The sequence below is a fragment of the Chroicocephalus ridibundus genome, chromosome 2, assembly GCF_963924245.1.
Source record: "Chroicocephalus ridibundus chromosome 2, bChrRid1.1, whole genome shotgun sequence".
In the NCBI taxonomy this organism is placed as follows: domain Eukaryota; kingdom Metazoa; phylum Chordata; class Aves; order Charadriiformes; family Laridae; genus Chroicocephalus; species Chroicocephalus ridibundus.
Window position 1 is genome coordinate 26,667,386 of NC_086285.1, and position 22,604 is coordinate 26,689,989.

The 22,604-nt window shown below is 39.7% G+C and overlaps 1 protein-coding gene across 3 annotated transcripts in view; it reads left to right on the plus strand.

The window, feature by feature from the left end:
- Positions 1–1,329: 1,329 nt before the first annotated feature.
- The window catches only part of VPS50 (VPS50 subunit of EARP/GARPII complex), an 89,800-nt gene continuing 68,525 nt past the window's right edge, over positions 1,330–22,604 (plus strand). For 2 of the 3 annotated variants that reach the window (XM_063324843.1, XM_063324846.1), the window contains exons 1-8: positions 1,330–1,485; positions 3,738–3,806; positions 13,139–13,261; positions 13,876–13,947; positions 17,939–17,992; positions 21,356–21,426; positions 21,851–21,968; positions 22,059–22,094. In XM_063324843.1, the coding sequence (XP_063180913.1) occupies positions 1,453–1,485; positions 3,738–3,806; positions 13,139–13,261; positions 13,876–13,947; positions 17,939–17,992; positions 21,356–21,426; positions 21,851–21,968; positions 22,059–22,094 (576 nt within the window). In that variant the 5' untranslated portion in view covers positions 1,330–1,452. The remainder of the gene's footprint in view (positions 1,486–3,737; positions 3,807–13,138; positions 13,262–13,875; positions 13,948–17,938; positions 17,993–21,355; positions 21,427–21,850; positions 21,969–22,058; positions 22,095–22,604) is intronic. The other variant, XM_063324844.1, reaches the window with a different exon arrangement.

Below are 22,604 nucleotides of genomic sequence, written 5' to 3' on the forward strand. Positions count from 1 at the left end.
TTACAGCAACTTATTTGCAACAGTAACATTCTGAATACTTTTGTTATTTCTGCAAATTTTAATTATTTTACTACTAACAAGTAACTTTGTTACGTGCTAAACTTGTTAGAGGTTCTCCACAGAAATAACTGTGGATTATATTCCCCAATGGTAGCCACAAGTAATGAATTCTTGCTGAAGAACGCAGGGAGGGACCACTGCTCCTGACTTCCCTCTGTCACCATGTCGGTTCAAACAGCGAGCTGCATGCCCGCGTTTTCCTGTCATACCCTGCAACAAGTGTTGTGGTTTAGGCTGGGCTGGCCAATGAACAAACGACAGCTGGGCAGCTAAATAATAATAAGTGGATTAGGAACTGTGTGCTGAGCTGACCTATGTGCACACCCCAATAGTTCCAAAAGGAAAGACAACCTTTTTGGCAGGTTGCAGAAAACCCCTCTGCTGCAGTGGACGTGTTGGTCGCTGTGTGTTGCAGCTGGTATTGAATGTCATCTCCAGTTAAGCAAAGATTATAGGACAAATTCTTCCTTTTTATGTTTTGTATTGATCAAAACCAGATTTTTAAAGTTACAACTTTTTATTTTAGTTGAGATCTACGCAGCTAAAGTACTGAGACATGCAAGCCTGTTTTGGTGAGGCAAAACATCACCCCTCGTGAACAGGCCCAACACCCACGTGTGTAATGCCTGAAATAACCTGAGGCAAACAAAAAATGGTCATTGTCCAAGCGTATTTTCTAGCTAGTCTCTCTCGTTAGACAGTACCTCATTTTGTCTGCTCAGATAATTGCTTTCGAAGTCTAAACACACAAACCTCAATGTTCAAATCCTCTATAAACATCCCCCACAAACCCGCATCCTGCTGTGCCAGCAGTGCCAGCCGAGGCGTTCGCCGCCATGAACCTAACGACGAGGCCCGGGCAGAGCACGGGTGTTGGCCGCTTGAGTGTAGCGGTGCTTTCCAACAGCAGGCTGCCAAACTACCGGCTCCTTCCACTGCTCCGCAGGGCTGCCACAGCCGCACGGGAGCCGCCGTCCCGCCGGCCGCAGCCTTTCCTCCACCGCGGCCCAGTTCTGCCTCCCCGAACGGAGGGGCCCGCCTCCCCGCTCCCCAGGCGGCCGCGGACCCGGCCCGCGTCTCCTCACGACGGGCCCGGTCCTGCCAGCCCCGCGCCTCGCAGACCGCAACCACTTCAGGGCTGCCGGCGCCGGGCCGGCGGTCCGCGGCGGAAGGAGCCGCCCCAACCCGCTCCCTTCTCGGGTGCCCGCCCTGCCGGCCGTGCTGACGGGGGTTGTAGTCGGGCGCCGCCGCCCGAGGACTACCGGTCCCAGGGAGCAGCGGGCGGGCTCTGTCAGGTGGCGTCCAACATGGCTTCCTCGTGCCCGGAGCCCGCCGCCGTGCGGGGCTGCTGAGGGTTTTCGGGGCGGTGGCAGTCCCGGTCCCGGTCCCATCATGCAGAAGATCAAGTCGCTGATGACCCGCCAGGTGAGCGGCTCGGGGGCGCCGGGCTCTCCCCGGGGGCGCCGTGCCTGGGCCCACGGCTTGGGGGATGCCGGGGTGTGCGGCCGTGCCCGGGCACCCTGACGGGCCTGCGGGGCGCGGGCGTCGCCCTTGGCCCGGCTGATGTGGAGAGGGAAGCCGTGGTGTGTGTTATCTCTGGGTACGCACGCATCCAGCTTCTTTTTTCCTCTTTAGACGAAGAAATGGAAGCCTGCACAGGTGCCAGCGCGTGGCTTGTGCCACAACAGGCACACCGGCATTAAAGATGGCACGAGTGGGCTGTGTCCCTTTCCTCTTTTTCACATATAATTTTGGAGCGCTGGGCCTCTGTAACGTGGCTTTGTCCAATGGCAGACGCTGTGGATCAGCGGGGAGGCAAGGACGTGGAGGTGCCGGGGGAGTGTTTGCATGGGCACATACTGAATGTGTGCTAGAGTTCTTAGTGTGCTTCTATTAGCCCACCTCTTTGTACCAGTTGTCTGTATTTAGACCAGTCTACATTTGGACCAGTATTTCTAAGGTTGCGAGCCTTTTTAAAGGAGTGTATTAGAATAACATTCGAGTCATTCACATATGCGAAATACCTCTAAAATGAAGCCTGTTTGGCTGTGTGTCTAAATTTGAGAATGTAAAAAATTGCTTGTGTCACCCACCACATGAGCTATTCTAGGTGGTTATACAAAATGATAAGAAAGTCAGAAACTAAACTTTTTTTTTTTCTAAACTGTGTCCTCAGAGTTACGATTCTTGTGCAGGAGACAGGTCTTAAAAATGGAGATGGGCATGGCAGGGCATGAATATCCAAAATAATGCTCTGCTTTCCTTCAGTATTGGGGTAAACAATCAGTTTTCAGCTTGACAAAGAGGAGTTGTGGGAAATCTGCCCAGTGCGGAAATGTTGTGGTCCAAAAATGATGTGACTTACGCAATTTTCAGCCTTTGGGAAGGATTAAGTTCTATTTAGCATTTGATAAGTGAAACTTTTTGCTGCTTCTGAAGATAAGCTGCTAGTACTTCAGATTTTTGAGAACGTGTGTGGAAGATTTCATGTGAAGTATGAGAAGCTGCAGCAGCTGTTTGTTGCCTTGAATTTCCAATGCATAGAGGCGAGTCATCTTTGGTGGTGGTAACTGGAAAGGAAGGATGTTTTGAAATGATGTGCAAGGAAATCTGAGAATCAAAACTAAAATGAAGAGGTTTTGCATCCTAGGAAGATGAAACAATTGTAAAATGTAGTAGTTACCATGAAAATGATGAACTTGTAAAACACTTCATCAGTTTCAAAGGATAAATATAAACTTTTCTCATCATCCACTCACATAGTAATTGCATTGGTCCTTTTCTTTCAAAGAAAAGTGGGCACCCAGGGCCTGAAAGGGGCTTGAAAACAGGACAGTTAACATCAACTGCAAGAGCTGGAGGGAAGTCTGTCTGAAGCTTGTGGCTCACGTGAATGCCCTGAAGTCTAAAGGGAAGCTGGACTCAGAACCATATCTGAAACTTGGATGTTTAGACTCACCTCTACCTGGGGATCGGGCAGAAAATGCGCTAGGCAGCATGTTCTGTGGTATTGCTTTACAAGATTGTGAATGTGTTGGATGTTCAGCAAACAAGTACTCAGCTGGTTAACTGATGCTTCCTGTACAAAGCTTCAGTCTACTAGAACGTATTCTGTTTATGTGGCTATATGTGTTTTAAAGTGTAAAAACTGTATAAATTATGCATCTTTTCCAGTTTAGTTATGCATACAGAAAATCAGCCCTGATAGTGTTATATGGTAAATAGATAAATACCCTATCAAGCAAAAATAGTATAATTTAGCTACGGAGTAGGTGGTACTTAACTTTAATTCGATTATTTGATTCCATTAAACCATTAAGTTAGTAGAACAAGTTCTGTGATGTTTTTTGGACACCTGCATTTTTAAATTTAAAAGAACATCTGGAAGTTGAGAGGAGGATATAAGCGAACTGTTATGAAGGGAATGTTGGTGAACTGTACTAAAAAGGTACATATTGCAGCATAAAGTTGGAAATGCTTAGATGTTTGAGGAGCATAATTTATACACCAGTGGTCTTGCTTAAAGGTTTATGGAATAAGGTCTTAGCCTCCCAGCCTCATGTCAGTGTAATTTATTAAAGGACTTGTAGGTATATATTCAGCACCAGGTAAGACTTGCGCAGTTTGATTGCAAGATATGTAATCAGTCTTAACTGACTTTTAAAATTCTTTTAAAGGGTCTAAGAAGTCCTCAGGAGAGTGTTCATGACCTCAGTCCTATTGAAAGCTTTCGGATTCCTAGTAAGGTATGATACACAGTCCCTCCACTCCCACCCCCTTAATTTTTAGTTTTTCATTTTATAGTTAAAAGACACTTAGTTGTTTCTTTTCAAAAAACAGGTTTGCTGTTGTTCTTTTTGACAGTTTTATTTCTTACTGAAAATCTTTTAAAATATTTTGATGAAAGGGTTAAGAGCTGTGAGGCAAAACACAGAATGACCTCAGAATGAATTTGCATTAAGATTTCTTTCTTGGAACTTCTGAGTTGTCACTGGATCTTAATATTATCTAGTTTTCCTGCTGGAATGAAGAAAAAAAAAAGAAGGAAAAAGAAAAATGCCCTTTTTTTCAGCTTTGGAAAGTAGATGATATTTGGTAGCCTATATAGTTCTAGTCTTGATATTTAGTTTCTTTGTGGTTTTGATGCCATAAGTATATTTCATAGTTTCATGGTTTTAATCCTCAGCATATATAATTAACTAGAATAATAATGTTTTTTTGGCTTTTCTGAGGTCTCGCTACTTAAATGGTGCCAGCTCACTCTTGTCTCACAAATCATGCTGAATAATCTGGGTGTGAGGGAACAACTGTCACAGTATTTGACTGCTTCTTGTACTCTGTTGATCTGAATGGATGATTCACAAGAGTTGCTGTGGATGTTGTTTATTATTTTCTCCTGATTTGGATTTTTTGCCTTTAATCAATGAGATATTTAGGTTACTGACTTGAATTTGGATGCCTTATTTTACAATAGCCTTAAAAAAACCAAAACAAAAACCCCTTTGTGTTTCTTTATCTCTATATAAGTACTGTGTAATATGTTGGTTGTGCTGAGGCAGACCAGAAAATCAAGTAGCATTTTCAGCATTACTGAAAATCAAGTAGCAACCTCTGAATTGGTACATAATACTCTCTTAAGCAGCAGCCAATATATTGATTTCAAAGAGCGAATGTATTCAGTTGCAGCGATGTTAAAAGAACAGTCTCATTTGCACTGCTTAGATTTCAAAATTGCAGATTCCTGCCACCCACTGAGTATTCTGTTTCAAACTGTCTTTTTTGCTGAGTTGGCTATCCAGGTAAAAGTAGATGTAGGGTATCTTGGCTGGATTTCCGTTCTTTAATGGTTAGATGTTATGTGTCAGGTAAGCCTACACCTTCTATCAATAATAATGCGGAAACAAATACCTGGCAGTAGTTTGTAATTTTTTCATATATCTATGTCAAACATTTGCAGTGTGAAAACATTATCTGCATCTGTTCTGCAAACAGAATCTCATTGTGGTTATGAGTTCTGTACCTGAAAAGACAAGAGTGCATCAACATTAGAACTTGTCACTTGATTATTTTTTTTAAAGTTGATAAAAGTATTACTTTCTTCTGTGCCACAGAATAAGACTTTTATATTTTTCAGTCTTCTAATACGTTTTTCTTTTTCCCCTTCCAAAATGTTTTAGGTGTATAGTTCTCAAAATTCTGAGCTGCTTACATTAACTTTTTTCTTCTCAACAAGCTGTATTGAGTGAAACGCTTATAAAGTTACCTGACTATGCAATTAAATGAAAACATTAGATCATAAGAATCTTGAGTAAAATTACTATGTTTTGATCAGTTTAACTCCTGGCTATGGTCCCAAGCCATTTGTCACGGTGACTTTACTTCCAGCCTTTTTCTTTTGAAGGAAGGATTTGTATCACCATGCCTCCTTAACTTTGCTAAAACCTTTATTGTAGGATTTTACTTTTCAAATTATGAGACATTGGATGAGGCACTGTAATAGGTCTGCTGTCACTGTAAGCATAGATTCAGATAGCCTTTCTTGAAAACAGTATTTTTTGGGGGTAGGGAGGGGGAGATTATTGTCTGTGTTTGTGGTATGAATAACTGCCAAGGAGATTAGGTTTCGGTTCTGCACAGAAGTTGAAAGTCATTGAGCTTTTGGGTATTGGTATTTGTTTTGAGAACTGGAGCTATACTTAATGCCATGGCAACAGACTGATGTCACAGATCAGAATTACATTATAATTATAGGATCAAGGAGCTTTGCTGGATATAAGCTAATGCCCCTCAATAATTATTTTATAATAACGGACAGGTTTGTTAAAGGGAATTCACTTTTGAATGCAAAAGTAAAGACTGAAGAAAATGTGCAGGCAATGAGTAAAAGCGTGATTTCATACTGTTGCAGACTGCTATTTGAAATCATATGTTGCTCTCTGCTGACACATTTTACTAACTGTTTTTGTTTATATCTTGAATAACAAAAGTCTCAAGCTCAGCAGCCAAATACTGTTTTGATGATAGAATAGTTATGATGCTGCTGCTGCACTTTCATTTTCACACTTCCACATTCAAAGTGCTATCTCCTGATTGATTGAGGGTGAGTGTTAGTGAAAGGCTCAAAAGCTGGGTTGAAGCCATTGAGAGGTATACAGAATGAAAGGCTACAGAGCCAGCATCAATTACTGGAAAGAGCACAAGCCATTAATAGGTAATGCTAACTCTAGGCACAAAATAATTTTTTTTAAATGGAGGACTGTCATGCTACTTTGGAGGTCAAATGGGAAATATGGAGCACAGGGAGAAGAACATGTTGACATTGCATCCCCTGAGGGGAAAACCAGCAAAATTCTTTTGGATCTTGATATCTGCAAATTGTTGATTTGGTGACTGATGGCTTGCTGGCAAGTATGTTAAAGTGATGACTGTGCTCCTCAACTTTTTATTTTTAAACAATGAAATGATTTGGTGCCTGGATATTTTACAGAATACCTCCGAGCGTATGCACTCGCATTACCCAGTACTCCAGTAAGTTCTCCAACTATCTTGAAAAATTTCAATTTGCTTCTGTCACATGAAAGCAAATCACCAGTAAACTTTTTTTACTTGTAATACAGACTTATACTGGCACCTTGGTCACAAAGAGAAAGAGTGTATAATAGATTAAGTCTGTGATATAGTCTGTAGATAAGGCAAATATGAACTGTAAGGCAGGATTTCTAGAAGAGAAATTTGTCTGCAGAGGGATTTCATATCTCTTTTTTGATTGAGGTACCTTACTTCATCTGTGTGGCCTGATCACCCCGGGGAACTGCAGTTCTTTTTGAACCATTCTATTATTGTCAGCTTTTTTCTTTCACAATTTGATAACAGCTTTGTTTAGTAGATTCTTTCACACAAGGGTGAGATAGGTATTTTGTACACTTGAATTCAAGTGTGTGGGGTTAATAATGAGTTGACTTTGAATTAGGTTCTGTGTATCTTGATGATAATCAGCTCATATCCAATATACAAATATTAGTTGACTTTGTGGTTTATGGTGGTAAGCAACACTGAAAGTTTATTTCTTAATGCTTTTCCCATAGATACAGAAGTGTGGTTTTCTTAGTCTTTGTGGGTTTCTATTTCCCCAACAGTAGTGGAGTGCATTAAGTGGTGGTGTGACTAATATCAGTTCTATGGATCAAGCTTTGTTGTTCCCTCCACGAGGATAATTGTTTTCAAGTGTAATGTTTGTTTTGGTAGAGTGAGGGCTTTTTAATAAGTACTCTGCACATATACTGAAGAAGGAAAGATCAAAAGAAGGTTCTGGGCGTTTCATGTGAAAGATAAGGGAATACCACAAACTTCCTTTGGGACTGCCTTCCCTAGCTGTGGATTAGCTGCAGGCAGGGGAGGAAGAAGTAGTTTTGAGTTGAGTTTATAGATACAGTTATACATACGTTATGAGACATCTATAATATATAAATATATCTTTTTATATAGATAAAATTAAAATATTGTGTATGTATATATATAAAAATACTTGTCTACACGATTTTTTTCATGGTGGTAAGATGTTGCAATGTCCCTGCTGATTGAATCTGTTGACCAGGGCCCTCATCCTGGTATTTCGGATTACCTTTTAACATGGGTGTAAACCAAGTACAGAATGGAGGGATATAAATTGACACTGTGTTCATTGGTGTGGTTTTGGCTCACGACAAAGAGACGGAGGCTGTTTCTAAATGAGTCTTGTGCAGATGTGGCCCCGGTCACTCTCTGTGTAGAGGTACATAGGCTGTTGCTGACCTTCAGCTTCTAATTATATTGGAAACTTTAGATTTTTTTTCTTCTCTGAGTAGTATCAGTTAATTTTTTTCAATGTCTTTGCTTCCTAAGTCTTTCAGGTGATAGGGCCTGGAATGCAGAAGGTGTTTGCTTCGGCTCTCTACCAGTAACGCTTCATTCAACAGAGCAATATTGGATTTGGTGTTACAGGCAGTGTAGAATGCAAGGAGAGTGGGAGTGTGACGCACTAGGAAATAGCTGGGTAACTCATCTGAAACTTGCTGAACAGCATTTCAAGATGCCTCTGCAATGACATGACTCTTCTGAAATATATTTCAAGGAGTTTGCCACGGGCTCCTAGACCTGTAAACTTCTATTTCCATAGAACAGGAAGGGAAAATGATGTGAGAAGTGTGTGGATGCAAACACTGTGTTTTATTTAGCAATGGCTTTTTTAGGTATGGAAAACTGTCAGACAGGTAGGGTTTTTCTTTTTTCTTTTCAGTTTTTGTTCTCTCCTCAGAAACTGTCTTTCATGGATCTATTTATGTGGCATTATGAAAGGGAGACCTGCTGCTTAGGGTTGCACTAATTGTAACCTGAAAGGAAGTATATTTGACAGGGTAAATTGTCTTTTTATGAAAGTATGATCATGGCAAAAAGCATGATACTGGCAAAAAAAAATGTGCACATTTGGTACCGCAAGCGATGCATGTTTTATGTAGGAGGTGAAGTCTCTCACTGAACAAAACTTCGGGAAAAATGAGTAGCCCATGGAACAGCATCTTAAATGGCTGTATTGGCCCGTTATTGCTTGGAGAGTTCCTACTGCTGAACGTGTGTATTAATCTGAGCAGGTGGATCGAAATGAATGCTGTGCGTTCCACCGTGCCAATGTGCTGCTCTTCCTGATCTCCTGTATAACTCCTGAAGCAGCTAATTGATTCAGTTTAGCAATGATGAAGTTTTCTGTGTAATTATCATCACACGATTCTTTCTGTCTCAATTTTTTATAGGTTTTTCTATTCAGAATAGCGCTTGGAATTGCTGAATTTACATGAAATTTAGTGACAAGTGTGTTTTGATGTTGAATTTCTTTTTAAAAGACAGGTATTTAAGTGACAATAGTTAGAAAAGTTTTGAGGTGGAAAAGTGCCTTGAGGGATTTAATAGAGCTTCTCTCTCTACCTCTGCAAAGTGTGTGGGTGTGAGCTCCACAGTTCTAAATCTGGCCTTCCCTGAGGCCCCTGCAACTATAGGCTTCATATGTATATAGTAAAATTTTTAAAATTTTTTTGTATCTCTAATTGAAGGGATGAGGAAGATTGAATATCAGCAAATAAACTTTAGCCAAGGACGTTTGCTTCCTTCAGTGGTGAGTGTATAGATCAGGCTTGAGCACGTTAGTTATTTGAAACTAGTGGAGCATGATGGACTGGAAGCTGCAGTTTATCATGGCATAAGTCTGGTGGCAGATAGTGTAATTTATACGGGAGCTTGAGTTCATCCTGGAGATTTGTTCTCACTAGACTGCTTTTCTAGAAAGAATGAGTAAGATAAATAAAAACCCTGTCCATTTAATAAATGTTTTCCTAGGTAGTGTTTTGGCAAGAAACACTGAGATGAACAATCTTTCTGAGGTGGGATAAAGTGGTTTCTTAGTAATTTTCCTGGCCACATGAACATCAGCTTTATTCTTGTGGTGAAAACTGTCGTCATCTACAAAGACAGAAAGGTCATTGATTATGTTTCATTGAAATGCTGATATTAAAAACAACCTTCCCAATTTATTGTTACATGGCTCTAAATCTGGAATATGTGTCCACAAGGGCTTTCTTAATACATCTTCAGGAGGTGTCAGTCGCCATTGACCTATGGCGTTGACATATCATTTCACCAATGTGACAAGATATCAATAGTCTAGAAATTCAAATGATCCTAAAGATTTCTTCTTGCGTTTAGTTTTTCTTCTTTTTTCTTTTAACAAACAACCATGAAGGACCGTGTGGCCAAACATCAGATGATAAATTAGATTATTCCATTTGCAATGGTTCGGTGGACAAATTAAGCTGACCTTGTTGCCTGTCTTGGATAATTTTTAATTTTAGTTTCGTATAGCTAAAACTCAATGTACTGTAAGATGTTAAGCTAATTTATAGAGGGATGTGCAGCATAAAGCTGCCATTTGTTAGGGAGTCCAGAGGGAAATAATTTTTTTGTTTGTTTTAAAGGACAGGAATACATACGGTTAGATAATAAATTCTTTGCTTCATAAATTAAATTATTGCAAGAGTAGTATGCCATTGAATCTGAATGTTTGCTTCCTCTGCCAATCTATGCACTCTCATGTGATGGAAGCTTCAAAACCATAGATTAAAAACTTGAAAAAGACTCTAAAGGGGCTATTTTTCAATAATCTTTTCATTTTCATCCCCCATAACCTGCCCTCCTCTCCTCTGTTTCTCATGCTCTTAGTAAAGCTGAAACACGAGGTGGAAAGGTGTCACCACCAGGTGAATTGTGTGGCTGGAGCTGAAGGGACGGGTATTCCTGCCTGGAGTCCTACCTGTCTCTCTGGTGCCGGTGTGGTGCCACAGGATCTCCCCTGCCACTTTCCTGCAAACTTGTCGTGTCAGTACCATCACTGTCAGTGCCATGCAGCTGACCCAGCCTTTGCCCTTGTCTGAGCAAGGTGCTGTTGGGGCTTGTGGCATTGCTTGCTAAGACGCCTCGCTAAGTGCTGGACTGTGCTCAAAACCTGTTTTTAAGAGTTTGTCTAAAGAATAGAGGTAGAATATCAATAGAATTGATCCCACCTGGAGTACTGCGTCCAGCTATGGAGTCCTCAACACAAGAAGGACATGGACCTGTTGGAGCGGGTCCAGAGGAGGGCCTCAAAGATGATCCGAGGGCTGGAGCACCTGTGCTGTGAGGACAGGCTGAGAGAGTTGGGATTGTTCAGCCTGGAGAAGAGAAGGCTCCGAGGAGACCTTACAGTGGCCTTTCAGTATCTGAAGGGGGCCTACAGGAAAGCTGGAAGGGGACATTTACAGGGGCATGTAGTGATAGGACAGGGGGTAATGGCTTCAGACTGGAAGAGGGTAGATTTAGATTAGATATCGAGAAGAAATTTTTCACTATGAGGGTGGTGAGACACTGGAACAGGTTGCCCAGGGAAGTTGTGGATGGCCCCATCCCTGGAAGTGTTCAAGGCCAGGTTGGATGGGGCTTTGAGCAGCCTGGTCTAGTGGGAGGTGTCCGTACCTGTGGCAGGGAGGTTGGAACTAGATGATCTTTAAGGTCCCTTCCAACGCAAACCATTCTGTGATTCTATGAATAGCATCATTTTGCTTTGTTATTGTTATTTATTGTTGCTATATTGTTATTTATGTCTATTATTTCTTTATTTCTCTGACGTCCGTTGGTGCCCTCCTTTTGCCCATGCCTCGTTCCCTTGCACAGCCTCCTGCTGGGTGGCTGTGTGGTTGGGTGGTAGATTGCTGCCTTTGCCCTGTGGTACGAGGTGGGTTTCTCCGTCTGGCTGCAAGGCAGTGGGCCGCCAGTGGGAAGCGCTGGGGACAGTGGCTGAACCTGCTGTTTTCAGACAGCCCTACAGTGGAGATCTGTGGTGCTTGGGGCCTCCCGGGAGAGGAAGAAGAAAAAGGGTAGATTTAGATTGAATATCAGGAAGAAATTCTTTACTGTAAGGCACTGTGAGGCACTGGCACTGGCACTGGCACTGGCACAGGTTGCCCAGGGAAGCTGCTGATGCCCCATCCCTGGGAGCGTTCAAGGCCAGGCTGGATGGGGCTTTGAGCAACCTGGTCTAGTGGGAGGTGTCCCTGCCCGTGGCAGCGGGGTTGGAACTAGGTGATCTTTAAGGTCCCTTCCAACCCAAACCATTCTGTGATTCTGTGTGATACTGTGTGTCTCCTCCATGGCTTTTCTCCGGGTTACCCTCCGCCACATCTCGGCTCGAAGCCGCCTTCCAGCTGCGACTTTGCCCACGCTCCACCGGGTGGCGCTTGAGCACCACCATATTTTTTTTTTCCTGCAAGAGATATTTTATTATTATTTATTATTTATTATGCTTTTCCAAACCGTTCATTCATCAACCCTTGGCTGCTTCTAATTGCCTAGAGAAACAGCACCTTGCTTTCTACTTAAAATGTCGCTTTGCCTCATAACGTCGACCTTATTTCAATTGATGTACAAAGTAAGCAAGTTAGTGGTTGTTTAGTCAATTAATCTAAAATCCGATGCCTCTAACTGGTAAAATAAGCCCTTGAGCTCTTGGTGAAAATAACGGCACCTTTTCCCACTGTAGCAACTCGGTGTTGTTGGGAGGCTTGGGATCTTTGTGGGACCTTTCAGTCTGATGGATCGCTTCACAAGGGTTAAATGCCAATCTTGAGCAATTTGATCCATTTTATCTAGATTTTTGGTGAAAGAATATCCTGGCACTTCTCCATTTTGAGTCTCTGATAAAGAATTTTTATTCCTCCAGTGGGAACAGCCTCCAGGAGAGGGCTAGTATGAGTTGAAATGTCCTGTATAGGAGAGCAAGAGGAGGCTCAGGCTTAGTCCTTGGTTTGTTGTAACCAGTGGAAACAACTGGGCTGTTGAGAAGAACTTCCAGAGGAGATCGTGACGGCAAGGAAAGGGATGCTCACCTCTTGAATATTAGTTTTCAGAAAGCTGACAGCGCATATCTGCTGAGACCACCTTGCTAGTTGGAGAAAAATCTGAAATCTCTTAATTTTGTGCAAAGGCAGCAAATACATTCTGGTTTTACCTGTAAAAAGATCAAGTATTTCATGGTGTTACTTTAATAAATGTGAATTCTCAGGATTGAATTGAAAAGTTATACTTTTGTAGTGACAGTTCATATTTACAATTTACAGTTCATATTTACAAAGATGGATCTTGTGGTTTAAAAAATTCAAGTTTTATTTGTTATGTTTTTGTGGGGTTTTTTTCTGTTGTTTCTTTCTGGAGAAATAGCCTGCCAATTTATTTTTAGTTTATTATGAGAATTTCTAAACTTCAGGAGGAAAAAACTCAATGTGCATTTGTGCCATAAATGTATTGATGAAGTGTTTAAGTGATCTGCAGCATGTCTGCTCTTTGTTCTTTGAGAAGTTTTAAATATCTTGCTGTTTGTAATGGCAGTTTGTACTGATCTTTCTGTTCTTTGCCATTGCTTCTTCTGTTGTAAATGGCTTTTGAAAAATATTTGGTTTAGTAAAACATTGTTCTTATTAGAATGTGATACTGCATCATGGAAATCCTTTTTTGTTTTGTGAAGGAGGACCTCAGAGAACTACGTGAAGAACCAACTGATCCTCAAGCTCAGCAAGAAATAATTAACAGCATTGAAGAAGTTTATTTTTCCAATGATTCCTTTGATATTGTGAAGTATGAGTTAGAGGTAAGTTGTCTTCTTAAAAGAAAAGACAGTAATATAACAAAAAATGAGGGTCAAAAGCATGCTTGTTTCAATGAGCTGTTTTTTGTTTTGTTTCTTAAATCTTGCATTAATGCAAAACTGTACCTTCCCACCTCATCTTGCAGTTGTGTGGAACTTCTAGCATAAAGCATTGGTATCGAGTCTCTGTTTTTAATGTGGTAGAATTAATATCAGTTGTGCTAAGAGGTGGTTCATCATTTAAACTACTGTGAAAAAGCCAAAATAGTTGGAGGGGAAAAAAATATCCGTTCTGTATTTTCAGTAATTTTTAGCAAACTAATTGAGACATAATAATTTCAATGATTTGTGGGGTTGTGTGTATACATATATGGCTTAAAACAAGGTGACTTTGAGGTAATTATGATATTATATGATCTAATTCTGATAATACATGGTTTATCTTAACACTGATTTATTTCGGTATCCATCATTTGAAATAACGGACTAATTCTGCAAATTGGATTGCAGAAGCAATAAGAATGTTTCTTTAATGGAATTGATTGGTTACCTAATACTACATGTGTATTTAACATCCTTTAATTTCTCACTGAATTTAATTTGTTGTTTACGTGCAGAGGCTTCCTCCAGTACTTAGTCTTCAAGAACTGGAAGAGTACAGAGACAAATTAAAACAACAGCAAGCTGCTGTAAGTAAAATTGTTTCCTCTGTACCCTCAGGAATTTGTTGTATTGTCTATAAGTATAGCCAGCAGTGTAACTGAAAAAGTTTTTGATTTCTTAAACACATTGGATATTACACATTTTTTCTTCTGATATTATATTGTGTGCTGTTATAGTGAAAAATCATATCAGTAAATCATATAATCATATGAAAACATGGAAGGAAGTCTCGGTGATAAGTATTGTAACAAGGAGCAAATGTGCTAACAGTTTCTTTAGGAACCTGATTTTCTGAATGTTCAGATTTTCCTATGTATTGCAAGAAAAATAATGTTCAACACAGTGCTGAATAGTGTGATAGTATCTCTTTTTTTGGGGATTTCTGTCTAAAGAAAGAGTTGCTATTTTCTGTCATTTTTCATTTGCCAATTTGTTAACTGTCCACAAGGGTTTCTAGTGGATATTGGTAGAGAGTTATTATATAATAAAGCAAATGAGATGTAACAATGAGTAATAACTGTAATTTATGGAGGGAAGTCAGAGTTGCACTTCTGAAAGGTAGTTGTTACATTTCAGGCTTTTTTATTTTCTATTCATACATTAATTATTGATTCATTGCTCATTTAAAGATGAGTAATATGGTACAAGGAACGAATGTATTAACTGTGGCATTTGGAGAGTATCTGCAAGTAAAAAACAGTAGTAATCCTAATTCATGTCTTTAAATGAGTGGAATGTACAAAAGGAGAATATTGGATCGTTAACAATACATGGAGAACAAGTTCATTCTGCCTAAGATTGATTTTCCCAGAATAAATGTGTGAAATTTTGTAAAGTATTAGTGAGAAGTTGAGCAAATAAATATTCCATGTTTGTCACCTAGAGGTATGAGGAAAGAAGCTGAACGTGGGTAGTGTTTTTTGGTTTTGTGTTGTTTTTTAGTTTTTTAAAGTTTAAGAGGACATCTGGTGGTGACCTATTTTTGCAACAAAATACACTCAAGGCTGAGACAACTTCATTGAGATATTCCTAATACCTGTTACCAATGTCTTGGCCATTCTGCTTGCAGGATGGGAACCGGCTACAGCTACTGTGCAGCTGCTGTGCTGAGACATGTGAACTGGGAAGTACATGCAGCTTATGAATGATAGGAGTGAGAACTGAGCATGAGGTTTCCAGGAGATGTGGCTCAGATGTGCCTTTCTTTTAGGAAAAAAACAAACAGAAATTATCAAAGACAAAACTTTTGACGAGAAACATGTCCAGTTCTTCCCCCACCATGCCCCCCAGTCAGGGTTGGGCCATTCTTGTGTCTTCCTTGATCTAGCCTAAATATGATTCTGCTATAGGAAGGATTTGCTCGGGTTTGTTTTCCATCTTGGGCATGTGCCAAGTTGCTAAAATTTCTTGTATGCTGTATATTACGTCCTTGTGTCATATTTCCAGGTGGAGTGTGAGAGACCTTTGCATGTTTTCTTCTCCTGTCTCAATTATTGTCCATTTATCTTGTGATATGTCATTTAGATTACTGTCTTAAAGGACATTAGTGTCCTTCATGGAAGATGTTACTGCAGAATGTTTTACATTGTTAGTTCAGTTCTAAAAATATTTTAATGGTGATTGTGAATAAATTATTTGATAGAGGACTCAAGAAGCCTGTTGACAGATCACACAATGCCTCTGCTTTTGAAAAGAATAAATACTGCCTTTTTCACTTCAGTGCCCGTATCTATAGCTGACATAGGAATTTACAATAGTGGTTTATGGATAATTCCAACTTCTAAATTTTTGTAACACAAGCACTCAAACGAATGTGAATTATAGGTGATAGAGCTCTGATCTTCCACTTGTCAATGACTGTTACCATTTACTTTTGCACAGGTGATCTTGATCATGCCTTTATTTTTGGGGTCACTATAGACTCCGTATTTTCTGTAGTTTTCCCGTTACAGTTTTCCATTCCGTTGGATGGATTCCATCTCACTCAAGACTTTAATATGTGTATTGTGTCAGCTTTAATTTGTCTAATCGTCTTGGTGCAGACAATTTGAATTAGGAGGCTTTTTAGTTGTACATCTGTCTGGCTTTGTTTTAATTAGTAGACTGATATCCTCAGCTGTATTTTTTTTTTTTTCTTCAGGAGATTAAAGGTTTTTTCCTGATGTGATTAGGAAAGAGAAAATTGTTTTGGAGAAAATTGTTTGGTCCCCTCAAAGAACATTATTTGCATGCATTGATAACTGCAGCCACATTCATTGCTAACAATTGCAACTCTGGATTCCACAAGTTAAGAATTAAAAAATAAATCAACACAATCATATGGAAGATGCCAAAAGGGGTGGGACAATTTGGAAATGAATGGAAGTAACCTGGGATAATATTGCTCATCCAAAAGAAAGGAAGGAGAATAGCTTGGAAACTCAGATAAGTAGAATCACTTAGTTCAGGGAAAGAAAAAAAAATAGGCTCTGGCAGATGCTTGGTACTGTTGAGGTTGTTATTAGTCAGGGGTAACTAAAAACTTGCAAAATAAAAAAAAGCAGTGTAAAAACTGAAAACGAAACTCATCTTTTATTCATATGTACTGCTTGATGAATCCCTTTAGCAGTGAAGAATCAAGCAGTAAGATTTGTGCTAGGGAACAGCATGACTAGCAGGTATATCCCTGTCCTAAAGTTTTTACAGGTACAATGCTAGCGGGAAGAACAGGTCGGGAAAGGGGAGTGAAAGTTTCACAGGATAAACACTGTGCAGTGAACAAAACTTCTTTAGAATGCCAAGGTCATGTAGGCTTGTGTAGCTTTTGGCCTGATAACATCCTTTCCTGCCCCCACCCTGCTCTGGAGTGGGTCTTTTCCTGTCCTGCAGAAGAAAACTTTATTATTTATAGAACGACTAAGAGGTTTTAAGATCTTTTGGTGATTCTGGCTAGTTTTTAGTATGGAAGGAGGAAAGCAGAGCTAGATATACGTCCCTTGTCCAGATTGCCAGCTGATGATATCAGAGTACTTTCAAGATGAGTTGTGTGCAGGTGCTGTACTGGAGGATGGGAACTGACCTGGTGGAGACACTGTAAGTTTGTTACAGGAATGCCGATTGAAGATCCCGACTTTGTGCTGTGTTTGACTAAGCAGTATAAAAACCTCCTTATCTTTCATTCCCAATAGTGCATTGTGGGCTGGCTGGCTGTCATAGCCGGTTTTATTTTATTTTCATTTCTAGGAGTATTGTCCCCCAAGAAGAATATAGAGCAATACCAATAATTTCCTTGTCATGTTTGAAACTGCTTCTTCTTAAATATTTGTAGTCCCTGCTGAAAAACAAAATAAAACACACTGTTCTCAAGCTTGTGTTTATATGACTGTTGCTGTTGAATTTCTTAATTTTTTTAAGCGTGTGTGTTTGCGCACAAGGGACTGATCAAGGTAGCAATGCCCATTTTTAAATTCAGTACAGACAGCGGCTCTCAGTAGCATTCCACTTACTGTTAGTTCAGAACAATGGAGAAAATTTTAAAATAAGCATGTTCTGTGTGCTAAAGAAAGGATATAATATGCACGGAGTGAATATTTATTCATTTTGACACAGATTTTATTTAATACAATATTAGTCTGAAAGGTAGGTGTCCTTAAGGCTTTCTTAAATCCCCATGGTAGACGGTTAACTTAAATTTGTACCTAGCCGTAGCATAAGCAGAATGTAAACAGTTGTCGTGTCCCATATTATTTCTGTTTTCTATTCTAGCGTGTTCCTTAAGCAGAGAGGTAAGGGATTAATTTAAAAATGCCCAGTAATTCCTAGATGGAACAGTAAACATTTTTTCTTATCTTGCTACTAAGGAAAGATGCTTGTCATTTTTAAGGGTTTATTTTACCTTGTTGTGGCATATTTGTTAACAAATTTGAAAACTACAGAACTAAATGATCCAGAATCAGCAACTTGTTGTAGATCTTTAATATAGGGATGGCCTACTTAATTGAGATTGCTATGTATCATATGTATATTCTTCCTTTTAAGGTATCTAAAAAAGTTGCAGACTTAATTCTTGAGAAACAGCCTGCATATGTTCAGGTAAGACAATGAACAGTCACTTTTTCAGAGTTAAACCACTCCATTTTGTGCTGTTATAATGCTGCTTGTGTTTCATTTGGGATTAAATCTAATAATTTGTTCGTAGAGATGCTAGTGCCTGCTTGAAACTAGCTGTCTATGTCTGCTAAACCTGTATCTGTAGAGTGAGAAGAACGAAGGGCATATTGAGCTGGAGGCTCAATAAAGGCTCCTATAAAGGCTTCATCATATGGCCATTTTAAGAAGGATTTCTAAAACAGAAATTCACAGGCTTGACTAATACCTGTAATGCACTTGAACAGGAGCTTCTCTACTGCTGTGTTTAGGAATGGTTTCAGATTTTTTTTCTGTAAGAGGAAACAGCAATGACCTTTCTAAAGAGCACTTAACCAGAAACCTGCCGCTAATCTCAGGCAGTCATGAAACGAAAGCATCTAAGAGAAGACAGAGCTGGAAATAGGGCCTCAACAAGTCAAAGATCTCTGAGAGCAAAACAAAGCAAAACTGCATTAGCTGCTTGTAGTAGAATGTTGGCATGGCTTCTCTCCTTGCTCCCAAAACATAAATGGAACAGCTATGATAATGATTGTCTAAAGAGAAGGTGTTTTTTTTCCTACCTATTTATTTTAAATAATGCCCCTATACATTTGATCAGCTGTGCCTGATTTTATCTGATCTTTCTGGGAAATGACAGTGAGAATTCTGCCGTGTGAAAACTTGGGATTGTTATCAAAGTAGTCTGAGGATTACCCTGTGGTGGATAATTCTGTCTGTGTACAGCACCTTGCGTAAGTGTCGTCATACCAGTGATTATGGCAATTCTCATTTTGGTCAAGAAGCTGGAGAGTGTGTGGGAGGGCAATGGTGGCTGCATTTGGTGGTGGAGGTCTCTTCTCTTTTTTTCTTTGATTCCTCCCCCGCTTTGTCCTCTCTGCTCCTTCTTCCTTAACCTTCTTCCTATTGCATTCCTCTCTTCCTTGCCTCCTGCTTCTCAGCTGATGCTCTGTTGCTGCAGGCTAGGGCTTGTACCTCCTGGGTGTTAACCCATGGTAGATGTCATAGAGCTGGAATTATTTTGATCTTTCATCCAGAGGGCACAACTTCCTTTTCTGCTTGCTTGCACTTGTGGCCCGCACATCCAGCCTTAGTGACCTTGCAAGTGTCCCATCTCTGCTCTGGCATTCTGCTGAGTGGAAGGGAAAGTGCTGCTGTTTAAAGAAAAATGGAGGGGTGAGCATTGCTTGTGTCCTCTCCTGCAATAACTGGTGGAAGAAAAAGGCTGTAAGGGTAACATTATTTCAGTTTTAGTTAAAGGAGTCAGATGGGACGCTATGGCAGAAGGAAGTTGGGTAAGTGTTACAATGTCTGAGTCTTCATTAGGTGGTGTAGAGGGGGGCAGAAAGGGTAATTGTACAGTATTAAATCCTTCTGGTATAGTTTTGCTGTTGTGCATGTTCAGAGTTGATGATGTTGAGCAAGTGCTGCTTGTTCTGAATCCAGCAGCTTCGCTTTGAAAAACCCCTCTCAGTGTATAACAGTACTGTGGAGAATGTGCTTCTTGCATTTTGCTGTGTAATGTTAATATTCTTATCCCAGCAACATCTCAGTTAGGTGCACAGGTTTAATACCAAGAAGTTCTTTCAGATGTTGCAAAGGGACAATTAAAAATCCATTGTTCCAGTAAGAATCTTTTAAAAACGTTTCTCAAATGCATATTTCCCTGATTAAGTCAATAATCCTTCAGTCTTACTTATGAGCACAGGCTTCAAGTTATTCTTGTCAGTAGACTTATTTATCAGAGATTTCTGGTGGGCATCATAGGACTCACTTTCACCCAGACTCATGAAATGAACCTTGTGATATGCTGTGCGTACTTTGTAATGGTAGCTCCAGTTCAGTGTCCAATTACAGTAACAGATCATTAGAAGCGGCAAAAATGCAGTTGACTCTTTTTCTCCTGAACATGTTGTTTCCACTGTGCAAAAGGAAGTGTGGGGAAGTCATGGTTTGTGCCCCATCCCTAGTATGAAGTTCTGGTCTAACAATGCACTAGTATGGGCTGAGAGGCATGTCACAGACACAAGGCAAGGGATTTCTAGTTTTCCCTTCTCCTTAGAAGCAAAGGCAAGCTTTAGGAACAACCAATGGGTGGAAGATTGTCTTTGAGAAGAGGAAAAAAATGTGTTCAGCCCTAAATACTGGGTGGAAGACTCCCTATCTGGGGACTATTAGACTGCACTCTCTCCCTGTGCCTCTCCATCCAGTCATGTTCAAAGGAGAGCTTCTATGGAATCTTTGCAAGATGCAAGACTGGAATGGAGTCGCTCTTTATTGTACGTGTTCCCTCATGAAAAAGGGAACAATGGCCTTTTCAATAGCTCTGACATTTGCAAAGTATGTTTTTAGTGAGAAGTAGGTACTGAGGAAAGTAATCTTTGAATTTGGTTTCTTAAGATATTATGCATATCAGCAACTAAGCTGACATTTTTCCAAAAGCAACATTACTAACATTAAGGAGGAATTGATTTTGGTGAAAGGTGCAGATCAGTGATTTGTCAGAATTACTTGTATCTTTGGAGACTGACCAGGAGCTGATCTTTAGAATCAGATTAGTTTTCAAAGCAAAAGTCTCCCTTCTCCCTGCAGAAAACACTTGATATGCTTTGAAATTATAAGCTGTATTTAAAAAAAAAAGTTTTATTTTCTTTAGCGTGAAGAGAGCATTCGCTTTTCTGCGGTGCTGTTCTTAACAAAAGAAATCCTAATGGGTATATTAAAAAAACTTATATTTTTAAAGGAGTTGAGGTTATGCTAAGCACTTCATGAAGTCAAAATCGAGCTTAATTCAGGTCACCTGTGCTGAAGAGTTTTCAGCTGAAATTCAACAGGATACAATTAACGTTCATTATGAAGTGACATCTATTAAATTGGTAGAACACAAGTGCTTCTAAACAAGAAAATGCTGAGTGAAACATGATTTTTTTGTTATTTTGCTGCTCTCTGGCATATTAATGCAAATTAAACCCTGTGCTTCTGTCCCTGAAGCTTTGATCATTCTGCTGTGGTGTATTAATGGTATAGAGATTCTTAGGCTAAATGTACAGTAGATAAATGTAGAGGGTCCCACTGAAATGAAAATGGATTTAAAGTATCTTTCTTCAAAAGCGAATAGGATTTTAAAAGGTAATTTATATTAATGTTACATTCTGGTGCTTAGCCTATATAGAATGATGAAACAAATAATGTATAAAGTAATTCTACAAAGTCATTATAACATGTCAAGAGAAACCTACTAATCACTAGTCTTCACTGGTGTGTAGCGTGACTTTTTCTGTGTTTATTTAACCTGTTGTCTCTCTGTAGGAACTTGAACGTGTTACATCATTGCAGACTGGCCTTCAGTTAGCAGCTGTTATTTGCACAAATGGAAGAAGGTATCTTGCTTAAATAACGGCAGAGATTGAAAGGGGGGAAAAGTATTTGAGAAGAAATCTGTAAACCCAGGAAGTTTGCTTGCTGATGATATTTCCTATTTATGTGCTGAATGGAATTAGCAATAGTAGTTAAAGATACTGAAACAAATACCAGCTGCTTTCTCTCTAGCAGCTCTTGCTTTTTCAATTGAGAGTTGTCTTTAAATCTGGAACCTTTTGAGATACACCATGGATCCACAGGCAAGTTCTGCAGAAGGGAAAACGTACCTTCTTAGTAGTCTGTTGCTATCATCTCAATTTCTGGGTTCCCCTAACAATGCTGACAGTCTTATTTTCTAGCATGTATTTTGATGGATAGAATTTATTAGAAATAAGTTTTGGTTTACATATCATCGAAGGTTATGTTCACTTTTAACTTTTGCAGACACCTGAATATAGCAAAGGAAGGCTTCACGCAAACTAGTTTGGGGCTTCTTGCGAACCAAAGGAAACGACAGTTGCTTATTGGACTGCTGAAGTCTCTGAGAACAATAAAAACACTGGTATGTACGGTTGTTTTTGTTCAATGGCAAAGTATTTTTGTTCATTTCTGTGTAGTTAATCACTGTGGGTTTGTTTTTTTTTATTTTTAGCAAAGAACTGATGTGCGTTTGAGTGAGATGTTGGAGGTAAGTCCCTGCCAGACTATTATTAAATGAAGCTATTCTAAGTCTACATTTGTTAGTCATCTTAATTTTGTTCCTTTTTTCCTTCCTCTTGCAAACAGGGTATAGATGTCTGCATGTGGTGGAATTATATTTTTACCCTTTTTTTTTTTTTTTTTTTTTTTTTTTTTTTAAAAACGTTGTGAGAAATACATCACATCAAATTAGATAGCCCCTGTTCTGGGGGGGAGTATTTTCTGTCAAAGACTCAATCCTGCATTTAGATCTGAACGCTGAGGCTTGAGTTAGTTCAGTAAGAGTGCTGTGGAGTCTTCCCTCCCCTCCCTACCCTCAACTTACACTTCTCTTCTGGCCTTAGCTTGATATTTGGAAGAAAAAAGAGGGTGAAATTTAGCTGATTGTTGATATACTGGATCTGGATAAAGTACTTCTGCCGGTATATTACTCTACACGCTTATATATGGGCTCCCTACTTACTATTTTATTTGTAAATGTAGTAACTCTCCTCATTCA